This window comes from Lynx rufus, unplaced genomic scaffold, assembly GCF_022079265.1.
Source record: "Lynx rufus isolate CCGP_SWC_20201006 ecotype Redwood Valley unplaced genomic scaffold, mLynRuf1.p SCAF_12, whole genome shotgun sequence".
NCBI classification, from domain to species: Eukaryota; Metazoa; Chordata; class Mammalia; order Carnivora; family Felidae; genus Lynx; species Lynx rufus.
This window is the reverse complement of record NW_025814826.1, coordinates 32,119,804-32,134,316: the sequence shown is the minus strand read 5'-3', so window position 1 is coordinate 32,134,316 and position 14,513 is coordinate 32,119,804. Positions and strand designations below refer to the sequence as shown.

At 34.7% G+C, this 14,513-nt stretch overlaps 1 protein-coding gene across 3 annotated transcripts in view; it reads left to right on the top strand.

Annotated features, from left to right (window-relative positions):
* Positions 1-12,314, top strand: part of SNX16 (sorting nexin 16) — a 42,969-nt gene extending 30,655 nt beyond the window's left edge. For all 3 annotated transcript variants that reach the window (XM_047074084.1, XM_047074085.1, XM_047074083.1), the window contains 3 exons: positions 8,263-8,399; positions 9,138-9,257; positions 9,956-12,314. In XM_047074084.1, the coding sequence (XP_046930040.1) occupies positions 8,263-8,399; positions 9,138-9,257; positions 9,956-10,052 (354 nt within the window). In that variant the 3' untranslated portion in view covers positions 10,053-12,314. The remainder of the gene's footprint in view (positions 1-8,262; positions 8,400-9,137; positions 9,258-9,955) is intronic.
* Positions 12,315-14,513: the final 2,199 nt, after the last annotated feature.

Here is a 14,513-nt window from a genome sequence, read left to right as displayed (position 1 = left end):
CAGTCTTATTTATTACAGCTCTCTTATGGTTACTGTTTGCCTAGTATATGTCTTTCCATCTTTTTGCTTTCAGTTTGTGTCTTTCAGCCTTAGGTTCTATTTCTTGTATGTAGCATGTAGTTAGGTCTTGGTCTTTTGTTTAGTCTGACATCTTTACCCTTTACATCTGCCATTTTGCAATTTATTTTCTATCTGTCTCATCTCTTTTGGTCCTCTTTCTCCTTTACCGCTTACTCTTGTGCAAAAGAAGTATTTTTAGTATGCCAGTTTGATTCCTCTGTAGAAATTTTTATGTTTTTTATTTTTTAGGGGTTTCTCTAGTATGCATTATAGTATGCCTCTTAACACAGTCCACTTCAGAGTAATACGTAATTCCAGTAAATTATAAACTTGATGTCCATATATCTTTCCCCCCCTCCTTTGTATTGCTGTTATTACATATTTTTTAAAGTAAGCTCTAGGCCCGATTTGGGGCTCAAACTCATGTTCCTGAGCCAGCCAGACACCCTATTATTACATATTTTAAATCTATGTTATAACCCCAGTAATACAGTGTAATAATTACTTCTATGTACAGTCTTTTCTCTTATAAAGAAATTAAGAAATGGGAAAAATATATTATAAACTCTTATATTTATCTATTTATTTACTATTAACAGCCCTCTTGATTCCTTCCTGTGAATTGATGTTATCATCGGGCATTACATTCTTTCAGCTTCAACATCTTCCTTTAATATTTTTTTTTAAATTTTTTTTTTTCAACGTTTATTTATTTTTGGGACAGAGAGAGACAGAGCATGAACGGGGGAGGGGCAGAGAGAGAGGGAGACACAGAATCGGAAACAGGCTCCAGGCTCTGAGCCATCAGCCCAGAGCCCGACGCGGGGCTCGAACTCACAGACCGCGAGATCGTGACCTGGCTGAAGTCGGACGCTTAACCAACTGCGCCACCCAGGCGCCCCTAATATTTTTTGTAAGGCAGGTCTGAGGGCAACAAATTCTCAGTCTTTGTTTATCTGGGAATGCTCATTTTTGAAGGATGGTTTTATTAACAGGTTTTTTTCTTTCGGTACTTTGTGTCATTCCTGTCTTCTGACCTCCATCATTTCTGATGAAAAGTCAACCTTTAATTACATTGTTCCTGTGAACATGATGAGCTATTCCACCCTTGCTATTTTCAAGACTTTTTTTTTTTTACTTCCCTTTTTTTTATTAACATTTATTTATTTTGAGAGAGACTGTGCACGTGTGAGCTGGGAGGGAGGGGCAGAAAGAGAGAGAGAGAGAGAGAGAGGGAGAGAGAGAATCTCAAGCAGGCTCCACGCTGTCAGCTCAGTGCCCGATGTAGGGCTTGATCCCATGAACCATGAGATCATGACCTGAACCAAAATCAAGAGTCAGATGCTTAACCGACTGAGCCACTCAGGTGCCCCTTGACTTTCAGCAGTTTGATTATGATGTGTCAAGGTGTTTATCCTAATTTGGCTTCATTGAGCTTCTTGGATTTGGCAAATTAATGCTTTATGTAACATTTATGAAATTGTTGGCCATTATTTCTTCAAATAATTTTTCAGTCTTGTTCTTTTGCCCTTCTCCTTCTGGCATTACCATTACCCACGTTTGTATACTTCATATTGTACTACATCTTTCTGGATACTGGTTTGGTTTTTTTTGTTATGTCTTTCGTTTTTTGGTTTTTTCCCCAATCATTTTTCCTCAGCTCTTGAGATTAAATAATTTCTGTTGGTCTATCTTCTAGCTCACGGACTCATTTTTGTATCATTTCCAATCTGCTATTGAGCCCCTTTTGTTAATTTTTCACTTTGGGTATTGTGCTTTTCCAATTCCAGAGTTTCTATTTTCTTTTATTACTATTATTATTGTTCTATCTCTTTATTAAGTCTGTACTGTGTTAATTAACTATTATGGCTTTATAATCTTTGTATCTGGCAAGGCAAGGTTTCCCTTCCTTGTTCTTCAAAATTGATTATTTGTTTTCCCATATGAAATTTAAAATCAGCTTGTGAGTTTTATGAAAGATCCTGGTGGCATTTTGTTTTGAATTATAATAAATTTACTGATTAATTTTGAAGATCAGAGTCATTACAGAATTGAATCTTTCTATCAATAGATCTTTTTAAAAGTCTTTAATGAAGGTGATTTTTTTTTTCCTTAAACTTGTAGGGAAAGCTGTAGAATACTTTATGGATTTTCTTATCATAATTGGTATTTTCTAATTTGTTACTGTTATTATTTTCTATATATTTTATGTTACATCTTTGATGAAATCTCTCATTAGTTTGTAGATCCTTTTAGATTTCTATATACATAATCACATCCTCTGAAATATTAACAGCTATGTTTTTTCTTTTTTAATCCTTAATACCTTTCATTTCATTTTCATATTTTTTGTGTGCTAAGTAGAAACTTTGGAGTTACGTAGGAGCATTTATGGTGAGCATCCTTTTCCTCTCTTCCTAACTTTAAAGGAAATGATTTTGTATTTCACCATTAGTTACATATAGTGTGTCCTACAAGCTGTTGGTAATTGTGGGTTATGTTTGTTTGTCTGTGTTTTTAGGCTAAGGAAGTTCTGTTCCTAGTTTGTTGAAAGGTTGTGGTATGTGTATATTATTAATGCTTTTGCTTACATCTTTCAAGATAATCATATGGGTTTTTTTTTAATCTGTTAGTGTGGTAAATCACATTCTCAGATTCTTAAATGCTAAAACATTATTCATTTGTGAAATTAACTCATTCAGCATTTTTTTTAATTGCTGGATTTGGATCGTAATGATTTTATTTAGAGTTTTTGCAGTATAATTTTCCTCCCTGTTATTGTTGTTGGATCTGGCACCAGGATTATACAGGTCTTACATAGGTTGAGGAATAGTCTCTTTTTCTTTTCTCCAGAATCATTTGAGTAAGATTAGTATTGTTGGTTCCCTGAGTATTCATTAGAACTCACCTATTAAACAACCTGAGTCTGATATTTTCTTTGGTTTGTTCAATAGTTTTATGCATAGATTTTCAACAACTGATTACGTTTCTTTAATGAGTAGCGTTTATTTGACTGTTTCTTTAGGGATCAAGTTTGATGTATTTTCTTAGAGGATTGCCAATTTGTACAGATTTTAAACTACATTGATGTAAGGCTGTTTTCTCATGATTTTTAAAAATATCTTAACATCTTAATTACCAAAAGTAGTATACTTAATTCCCTCATTATGATTTGTTGTTAATTTTTTTCTTTAGAATTCTGTAGTTGAAATATCCCTAGTGAATCATTCCTTTTATTATTAGTGACTGTTTTTGTGCCTGATGTTTTCCACTTGAAATGCATTGCTCTGATATTCATAGAACTAGACCTTTTGTGGGGAAGAAAGAGCAGATTTGCCTGTTGCCTTATAAGTATTTTTCTATCTTTGTATTTAAAGTGTGTTTCTTGTCAGCATCATAGAGGTAGATTTTTGGGTTTTGATGTAAACAGAAAAATATGTTATTTAACTGGTGAATTTATGTTATGTGTCCAGCAATTACCAATATACTTGTATTTATTTCTCTCATTTTATTTTGTGCTTTTTATTTACCCTGCTTCTCCTTCCCTTCCCTTTATATACGTAATGCATTTTCTTTCTTCCCTTTTTTCCTCTATTCTTGGCTTCTAAGCTCTGTATTCACTGTCTTTTATTTAATGGTCATATGTTGTTCTCATCAGATAGTTTAGAACCAGGTTGTTTCCAGCCTTCCCAAAGTGAGCCAGTGCTTCCTTTGATTTACCTGCCACTTTCTTTGCTCACCATTCCAAGTTCTTTCACCTCACTCTTTCCACTGGGGCTCAGTTAACTGCTCCTTGAAATACGTCATTTAATAGTTCTCTTTTAGTGAATGTGTGTTGGTAATGGATAGGTATTTAATGTCTGAAGTTTTTAAAATCTTGCTCTCATTCTTGAAGGATGATATAACTGGGACTAGAATTCTACCTTGATATCATTTTTCTTGGTGCTTCGAGGTCTTTTCCACTACCTCTGCTGTAGACCGTTGCTGTGAACCATCTATTCTCAGTTCATTGTTGTCCCTTTAGAGTAAACTTTTTCTTTCCTAGTATTTTAGAGATCTTCTCTAAAGATCTAAATGATCTAAATGATTTTGGCATTTGCAATTTTACTATCTTGTGTGTGGGTGGTTTCTATTTTTGGTTTCCTTGGGATGCATTATTCTTCCCAAATCTGAAAGTGCTAGTATTTAATCAGTTGTGAAAATTTTCTGCTGTTTCCCACGAAGTGTTGCTTCTTCTTATTCTCTCTGTTCTCTTTTTTAGGAACTCTATGTATAAATGTGTGTGTTAGTTTCTTTTTTTTTTCCTTTTCCATCTGTCTTAACCTTTCCTTCATGTTTTCTATCTCCATCTCTCTTTGTTCTTCAATTTATAAATTCTGCAATTTTCTTTGTTCTCCCTCCCAGTTTACTGTATTGTCTTCAGACAGGATTATACTACTTTTGATAGTAGTATTGATACTTCCATTAAGATTTTAATAATATTGACCTTATTTCTCATGTCTTGACATTCTGTTTGTTTTGTCTCAGTTATACCTGATGTTTTTTTGATAGTGGCTTTTAAAAAATATTTTCAGGGTGCCTGGGTGGCTCAGTTGGTTAAGCGTCAAACTTCGGCTCAGGTAATGATCTTGCTTGTGAGTTCGAGCCCCGCGTCGGGCTCAGTGCTGACAGCTCAGAGCCTGGAGCCTGTTTCAGATTCTGTGTCTCCCTCTCCCTCTGCCCCTCCCCTGCTCACACTCTGACTCTCTCTGTCTTTCAATAATTAACATTAAAAAAAATAAAAAATAAAATTAAAAAATATTTTCAAGTCATTATACTTGTTCATATTTTATGCTCTTTAGTAATATGCTATCTGAAATTTATGGAATTCTAATTTTTCTGTTTTTGGGGTCTGTTCACTTTCTTTTATGTTGGATGATTTCCTAGTGTGTTTTGTAATTTTGGGTTGTAAATTTACTTTGATTAGAAGTTTGTCTACAGGAAACCTTAACAGCCAAAGTTGAGGGTATATTCTTCCATGGAAATTTGTTTGCTTCTGCTGAGATACCTTGAGTATGGTTGATCCTGGACCATTTTTTATGCTGATTTCTAAGCTTGGGTGTTTCTGGCTAATTGTGATAGTTATAAATTCAGTGCAAAATCCACATGAGGCATTATTAGCTCATGGTTGTAGATTCTTCCAGAAGACTTTAGCTCTCCCACCTAAAAGCCAAGATGAGACAAACAGTCTTCCTTGATGCATTCCTATTTTGATGAGTGATTTTTATTAATGACTTAGCTTTTTAAAGTCCTTGTTTTATTCCTGAGTGTCTCAGTTTTTGGTCACTAGCCCTTAAAATGTGCCTGACTCCTCATCTCTTGTCCCATCTTGGTGTTTAAGGTTCAAAATGACCAAAAAATAACCTCTCTTCAACCCTCCTCCCACTATGCAAAGACATAGTGTCGGTGCTCGTGGCACTTGTTTTCATTTCTCTTGATTTTTGTTCCCTGAGACTTACCTCTGTTTCTTGCCCACATAGCTATTTTAAAAGTTGGGTTTTTAGCTAGGTATTTTATAGCCAGAGGCCTTATTTTGTTTAGTCACCCCGTGCTGTGATCAATGGAAGTTATGTGTGGTTCATTTTTTTTCTTCTTGTCTGTGTTCCTGGTTCTATTTCCATTATAGTTGAAAAGTATTCAGTTTTTTCATAATGTGAATATACCCAAGGTCTTAAATCTGGGAATGTTTGTAAGGTTCATCTTATGTCATTAGGTAAAAATGCAAGCCACAGAATGTTAGGTATTATATACTTCACTTATGTAAAGACAAATATTTGAGAAACTGAAAGTAATTCAGTTAGGTGGAACATGGGGTATGAGGAGGATTAGAAGACAGGAAAAGGAAATAGAGCAAAAGCTATGAAGTTGGGGTGAAAGGCATATGTCACATAATACTTCATTTGTCAAGGTAAGATATTTGACCTTATTATTTAGGCAGTAGTGAGTCAGAGGTAGCATTATCAGATCTGTTTTTTAAAAAGCCAGCTTAGGGGCACGTGGCTGGCTCAGTCGGTTCAGTGTCTCACTTTGTTTGGCTCAGGTCATGATCTTGCGTTCCCGAGTATGAGCCCCGCGTCGGGCTCTGTGCTGATGGCTCCTCGGAGCTTGGAGCCTGCTTCAGATTCTGTGTCTCCCTCTTTCTCTGTCCTTCCCCCACTCACGCTGTGTCTCTCTCAAAAAATAAATAACGTTTAAAAAAATTTAAAAAACAACAGAAAAAAAGAAAGCCAGTTTAGATTAGCAGAGTGCCTAAGTGAACATAGGTAAACCAATTAGTTTACTGGTGGTGTAGTTTGGTTAACAATTAAAGACTGTAGAAATGAGAACAAATGACAAAAATACAAGCAGTGTTGATGAGGCAGTGGGGGGGTGAGGGGAAGGGAGAGTATAAAAACTGAGTTATCCTTGGGTCATAGAAAGTAGGTAGGGAAATGGAGTGATCTAAGATGCCTGCCCAGTGGCTTGGAAGATGAGGAGGTAGAATAGATATTCCTTTGTGAACACCATTTGACTTGCCATTGGTACATCTAATTCTTCTGAAGAGGACCAGTAGGTATATGAATGATGTCCATGCACTCAGGAAAGGTGTGGGCTGGAGATTAACAACAGCAACAACAAACCACATTGGAAGTTAGATAGAATAAACATGAGAGCTGACATGTTAACAGTAAGTGCAATTGCCTAGGGATGGCATATAGAGCAAGAGATTATGTAACCAAGGGCAAAACTTTAATGAATGCCCACATGCAAAGAGCAAATAGAAAACTAAGAAGTAACTGTCAAAGTTAAGAGGCCAGCCAGGAAGTTTTATGGAGGCCAGTGAAAGAGGTTTCCATTATTTTTTTTTTTAATTAAGTCACTGGTGAGTGACATTCAGTGTAGTTAATAAAAACAGTACTTTGGATTTTCCAGTTAGAAGGTCATTGTTAGCCTTTGCCTGGGCATGGTTAGTAGAGAAAAAGAGAGCAAAACTTCTCTAATTTAGTGATTTTAGAGGTAAATTGGGGGCTCAATTTGAGTGAGAAGTACTTTTTTTTGTGGAAAACTTCTTTGTTTTGAAAGGAAGGAGATTGCGTTAGTAGCTAGAGAGACTCTTGATCAAGTGAGCGGTGGAGATAATTTTTTTTTAATATGGAGAAATTTTTAGGCTTCATCAACTTGAGTCAACTTTATCAAGTAAATGCAGGGTCCAGAGGAAAGGGAAAAGTTGAAAATTTAAGAGAATGTATGTGATAGAGCATGCTTCCAGAGGAGGTAGGGGTACATAGGATAGAGCATGTTTCCAGAGGAGGTAGGGTACACGAGATGACTTGAGTCATTCAAGGACATTCTTGAGGACAAGCGCAGGATGCTAATGTAGTTGAGAATCGGGGAGTCAGGGATTTGGTTTTTCCTGGTATAGGAATCAGGATCATCTGGGTTTGGAATCAGCAATAGTAACATGTCGTAAGTGGACTCGCCAAGAGTGAAGGTTTAAAATAGTCACAGAGAAGACAGGGAATGATATAGACAACTAGGAATAATTAGAAGCATTGATCAGTTTCACTGAAAGCCTCATCAAGATAAGTGACCCACATTTTTTCATGACATTTTTTATGGTAGTATGATTTTGTTTATTTGTTTTAATCTTTATTTCAGCAGGATTTAGCATCTGGGTATGATGGGTAGAATGTCAGTTTTGAATGAATATGGTAAAAGGAGAAGCAAGAGGAAAGCAATGTTGGGGAAAAATAAACAGGTGCTATTGAGGAGGTTGTTATAATAATATACCTGCTGAGCTAATACAAATGAATAGCCACATTTTTCAAAACATATTCATCTAGGACCAGGCAAAAATAGATGAAGGAGAGTAGAAACTTTAACAGTGGTTACTGGTTATTTTTTCCCAGTCCTACACTAGAGGACTACTAGTGTAGTAGTGTAGAGGACTACTACTTAACAATCCTCAGGAAAAGGGACTTGTAATTATAAGTCCACAAGATAGGTGAGGATTGAGTGTCAAGATAGCAAAGACCAAAAAAAAAAAAAAATGCAGGAAGAGAACAAATTGTTTGGGCTGCATACATATTATTTTGATTATATTCTTTGACTCTTTAGTAATGCTCTTGAGGGAGATACTGCATAAGTAATTAATTTTTTCTTCATTTTTTGTTTGTTTTCAAGGCTTTCTGTGAAACTTTAGAAGAGACAAATTACCGTTTTCAAAAAGAACTACTTGAAAAACAAAAAGAGGTGGAATCACTGAAGAAACTGCTCAATGAAAAGCAACTTCATATAGATACTCTAGAGAACAGAATTAGGTATATTGTGATACTTGCATTTTTGGCCTTACTAATTCAACTCAATACTCTGGGCTAAATGCCCTTTGTATTTTAATATGATTTAGGAAATTTCTGATTCCAAAAGTCTTAGACTCTTGGTATACTTGTAGGTTGGAAAAGTTGCCTTTTGATAATTTATTTAGGAGGCTGAACATTTGAAGGATGGGAAACATCAGAAAAATAAGCCTCTAGTTCAACAAGATAAACATTATTCGCTTTACCCTATTTAAGTGGCGTCTTTGTTTCAAGGCACTTACACTAATTTTTCACATGTGAAAGTTGTAGTTTGCGTTCCCGTCAGCATCTATTGAATTGATGTTAAAATCACTTTACATTAATCATAAGTACTAATTTCTCTGTTGACTCCCAGAGTCAGCACTTTATTAGCCATTTTAAGAATAGCTGAAGACTGGGGCACCTGGGTGGCTCAGTCAGTTGAGCATCCAACTTTGGCTCAGGTCATGATCTCACGATTCATGGGTTCAAGCCTCGCATCAGACTCTATGCTGATAGCTCACAGCCTGAAGCCTGCTTCAGATTCGGTGCCTCCTTCTGTCTCTACCCCTCCCCTGCTTGTGCTCTGTCTCTCAAAAATAAATGTTAAAAAGAAAAAAAAAACAAAAAGAATAGCTGAAGACTGCTAAAGCTACATGTATTTACAAAAACAAACCAGTATTTATTTGTAGAAAATAACTTGTTGCTATAATTTACTTTTAGAACATTGTCTTTAGAACCTGAAGAATCACTGCTCATGTGTGGAACGGAAGGTGGACACATCCCAAAGGTGGAGTCCTCTGCACCTGAGGTTGATAGAGATGATTTACATGAAGAATCTAGGTAAATAATATTTGGTTTATTGTAGCCCAATCATCTGAATAACTAGAGGCAAATAGGCACTAATACTCTATAGAGTATTTTTTATGAACCCAATGTTATTGTATCATAAATCTGAGCAGAGAAAGACTTACAGATATTCTAAGCTGTGCCTAAAAATGAGTGTTTACAATCCAGGCTGTAAATGTTATTACTTACTTTGAAGATATATCTAAATTAAGTACTCAGTTAATTTATTAATTTTGTAAAGCTTGACAAATTAATCTCTCTCAGTCTTTTTCCATTCAAAAAGTGGGATACTGTAATAGCAACCAGCCTGCCTACCTACAGGAATGATAAAAAGATAGTATATTTGAAAGCACATAGAATATTTATTACTTATAAATCCAAAGTCATTATTAATACTTTAGTGGTAGCAGGTAAGCTGTAATTATGAGAACAAATTTTATATTGGTGAAAGTCACTATATTTTATTGATAAATGATAGTTGAAAGAGCTGAAAGAATTAAAAATATATCTCCAAAGGTGTTGTAACAACAACTTAAAAATGATTAAATTTCTGATCAAATATTTAAATATTCTTTTCCATGAAATATTTCCCATTAATATTTAAATATTCTTTAGGTAAAATTTGAAAGGTGATAGTGAAGGGAAACAGCATGTATCTAATCCCTTTATTGACATGTTTCTCTTTTTTGCAGAGCTGATGATAAGCCATGCTTAAGTTTGAGTGAACCTGAAAATTCTGTATCAGACATAGAAGTAGCAGAAGTGGCATACAGTGCTGAGGACGACTAACTGCGAGCAGTTCCTTCCATTTCTATGTTTCGGCAAATTTAGAATAGAGTGGGAAATAGTTAAAAATAAAAGAAAGACTGAAGCATTTACGGAAAACAAAAAGATTGCACATGTATAAAGTTTACATAAAGAAAAGTTTTTTAAGTTATCGGGATAGGAAATGTATTCATTGCTGCTTTAAACTATCTTTTATCCAACCTTTGTATTTAATACACCAAAAAAAAAAAAATCTAGTTAGAATTCTGTTATCAAAACTAAATTCTTAAATAATGTGCATAAATTATTTTGGCTTTTTGCCAATATATTGCTCCAAACTAATGTGTGTATGCACGCTTGTGTGTGTGTGTGTGTGTATGTATGCGTGTCTGTGTTTAAATTGCCAATTATAAAAAAAAAAAAAAAATTGCCAATTATATCAGTTAAGTGGACATTAAATGCATGTTGCTATCTGGTTGATATATACTTCTTTGTATCTCTGACATGATATATTTTCATTAGTGGTTTAAATCAGTGGTAAAGATGAATTAAGTTTTAAATATTGACATGTTTGCCATCTGTAAATAAAAATTGCCTGTTGCAATGTTATTGCTATTTAAAAAGAAGAAAACTTTCTAATACCAAAGGAAAACTATTTGAAAGAGCTATAGTAACATAATAACATAGCTAAAGTGATAAAATAGCCTTGATTTTAAAAGCTAACTCATTATCAGAATATTATAAGTGTCCTAGTTTATTATAATATGTTGTACTGATTTTCCACATAATCTTTATCTTAAATCTCTACCTGTAGAATCAGTGAGTTTGCCTCTTTCAGAATACTACCTCTTTTTGCTAATCAAAATATACTCTTTTGAAAATATTGATTCTAAGCAAATAGGGAGTTATACAAAAAAAACACAAAATAAAAAGCCATATATACTATAAAGTTCCTAAATATGTTGACTCCTGGGATTGCATTTTTATCTCTGCATATGTGAATATGTTGCTATAATGTATTAAGGCTGATTTTCCTTTTAATATATTTAGCCAAGTGATGCACTTTATGATAATTAAACTCTTTTGTGCCAAGTTTAATTGGTGAATTTCTTTAGTAAGTGGAGTTAGGAAAAACTTATGTAGTGCCTTCACTATTTCACTTTTATACACCAGTCTGCTAGAATCTGTGAGTCAGCTTTATGAAAAAGTGTTTATTTCAGATTTGCTTATAGTTGTTCAAAGTGCCTTGTTTCGTTTTTATAATATGTAGTTACTCATTTATTTTCTATTTCCACTGCTTTGCATATTGCTGTTAATAAGTACTGTGATCATGCTAGCATTCTGAAATTCCACTTGGTTTTTTGAACTGCATGTGCTTTCTAAAAGCTGAGGGAAACTTACTAGGGAAATAGAATAACGATCTCCAGTTTTGTTTTCTTCACTATCTAAAAGTTTATCGGTATCTTGATGTACATATTAAAATGTGGTTGTTTAAAATTCTACTTAAGTAGATAAAAGATCAATTGGCTATTGTCAACTTTTGATCTAAAAAGGGACTGCTTTTTACCAAAGGACCAAAAATTGTAAAAAAAAAAAAAAAAAAAAAAAACCTTTGTCCAAATGCACAGGTATGTTTTGTCTCAAAATATATTCCACAAAGTATACTAGAAATGTGTTTACTATCTTGGGAGATAGAAAGAATGTAATAAACTATTCTATCTGTTCATTTCAAATATTCTAGGCCTAAAAAGGTGTAAAAAGAACAATCATTTAAATTAATACAATTTTTAGTCGAATAAAACAAGATGATCTTTGCTGAATTTTGGACGTTATAGTGCTATCTTCATGTCTGCTTTAAAGTGAACCATACATTTTCAAAATCTAGCCTTTAAGAACATTGTATGTAAAGTTTTGGATGGGTAAAGAAAAACCCTTGTTGATAAGCCACTATTATTTATATTTAGAATTTACCTTTTTTTTTTTTTACTTTTGTGATGCATTTTATTCCCAGTATTATATTCATTTAATAAATTATTTTTTCAGTACAGCAGTAGCTATGTTGTTTAGATCTTGAATACCATTTTCCCCCTTCAATTTCAATGTTCTCTCTATCCCTTACAATGATTGTAAATTTAATTATACTTAACTGCTGCATTTCACAGACATGGAATGAGTTTATGATTTTTTTAAGTTTATACTTCATATTACTGATAATTTTAAGTCTTTGTGAATAGGTGTAGTACACTTCATATGTAACCAATATTAATAAAAAAAATTGAACATAATTCAAGCAGAAAATACTTTTGTGGATAATCTTTTAACTTAAGCTTCTAAAAATTAAGTTCATGTATAGGTAGTAAAACCATAAAACTTAGCATTTTAAAATGCATTTTATTTGTCTACTCTCCTGAGATTACACATTTAAAGCACATTTATTTAGAAAATCATGTTCCTCAGATAAATTATGTATGTAGTCTATTCTAACCATCTGTGATATCAGAAGGGAACAGTGGCCTTCAGTCTGCAAATAATTTGTCTGGTTTTGAAATGAGTTTTGTTACAGGAATAGAGGAGTTTGGGGATTATGTTAAAAACAAGTCTGTATTCCTAACTAGTAAGGAGAAGAATCTAAATTTTATCCTCTGGAAGATTTTCAAAGAGCCACATAGATTATCCACATTTTACTTCTTCCTAAAGATAATAGAATTATCTTTACTGTATTGCACTTTGCTTCTGTGCTGTTGGCTTCTACTAGCAAAACAATCATTAGAACTTGTACAACACAAGTGTTTTTAAGGCTGATGTCTGCTATACTACACAGTGTACCCTTTATGAGGACTCGTGGGAGAAAATTCTCTTAGGTCTCAGTAGCAGTAAAGCCTGTTCTTAAAGAATTGGTTTGGGGGCGCCTGGGTGGCGCAGTCGGTTAAGCGTCCGACTTCAGCCAGGTCACGATCTCGCGGTCCGGGAGTTCGAGCCCGGCGTCGGGCTCTGGGCTGATGGCTCAGAGCCTGGAGCCTGTTTCCGATTCTGTGTCTCCCTCTCTCTCTGCCCCTCCCCCGTTCATGCTGTGTCTCTCTCTGTCCCAAAAATAAATAAACGTTGAAAAAAAAAATTAAAAAAAAAAAAAAAAAAAAGAATTGGTTTGTTTTTGTCCTAAAGACTCTGTTACTGTGTTTCTCTTTTTTTATTTGTTTTTGGAGCAGCCTTAAGCCAAATTGTAGGTCACCTATAACTACCATATAGAACCTTAGGAGTTGTGCTTTTGTGTAGTAAACATGATTTTATTTTTTTTTTCTTACTTTCTCAACTCCAGTTTTCCTCCCTGTTTAAGGTCTTCAGTTAGGACAGATGTATATTTCTGTTCTGATAAAGTCTCAGATTTGAATGATATTTTAGGCTACATTAGATAAGAACTTGTCATAGTCTGTGCTAACAAAATTACTGCACCAGTATGGATGGCAGTTCTTAGGGTGCCTGGTGGCTCCGTTGAGCATTAGACTCTGTGCTCACAGTGCAGAGCCTGCTTGGGATTCTCTCTCTCTCTTTCTCTCTGCCCCTCCCCCACTTACACACATGCACTCTCTCTTGAAACAAACTTTTTTTTTAAAGGATGGCAGTAATTACACAAAGCTAAATTAGTCTTCCCTTTAAAAGATGTCTTGAAGTAGAACATGTGAATATGGAATGTAAACTTAGACAAGCTAGCCAAGGGCAATCTATGGGTATGTTCGTGGCTAAAGCACAATATTAATTAACCCAGATTATGGTCTTAACCATAATCTTAAATTAGAAGACCCACTTGCCACTTTCTTATTTATCATTGACAGAAAAGTTAGAATAGTGTCATTAGCTCCACACAAAACAATAATAAAAATCAATACAGGTAATATATACTCAATAGCCAAAGGTAGTGTTTTATTGTAATAGATACAGGGTAAGACCTGGTATACGTCTAATGGAATGTTTGCAACCTAGCTAATTGTAATCAAAGAAGTATTTGATGCTGGCTAAAGTGCTTTGCTAAGGTGTGAAATGAAAAGCACACCTTGGAGTGATTAAGCTTATATCTGGAAGATTTCTTAGAATTAGGTCATATGCAGGGGCGCCTGGGTGGCTCAGTGGGTTGAGCCTCCGACTTCGGTTCAGGTCATGATCTCATGGTCTGTGAGTTCGAGCCCCGCGTCGGGCTCTGTGCTGACAGCTCAGAGCCTGGAGCCTGCTTGGGATTCTGTATCTCCCTCTCTCTCTGCCCCTCCCCCGCTCATGCGCGCGCACGCGCGCTCTCTCTCTGTCTCTCTCTCTCTCTGTGTGAAAAATAAATTCTAAAAAAAATTTTTTTTTAAATTAAAAAAAAAAAAGAATTAGGTCATATGCCAGTCCTGTCTTCCAGTTCCCTGTATAGCAAATACCATTCGTTGACTAACCTGAAAGATTCTTTGCCCCTTCCAAAGTAGGAATGAGATAAACTGAATACTTATTTTC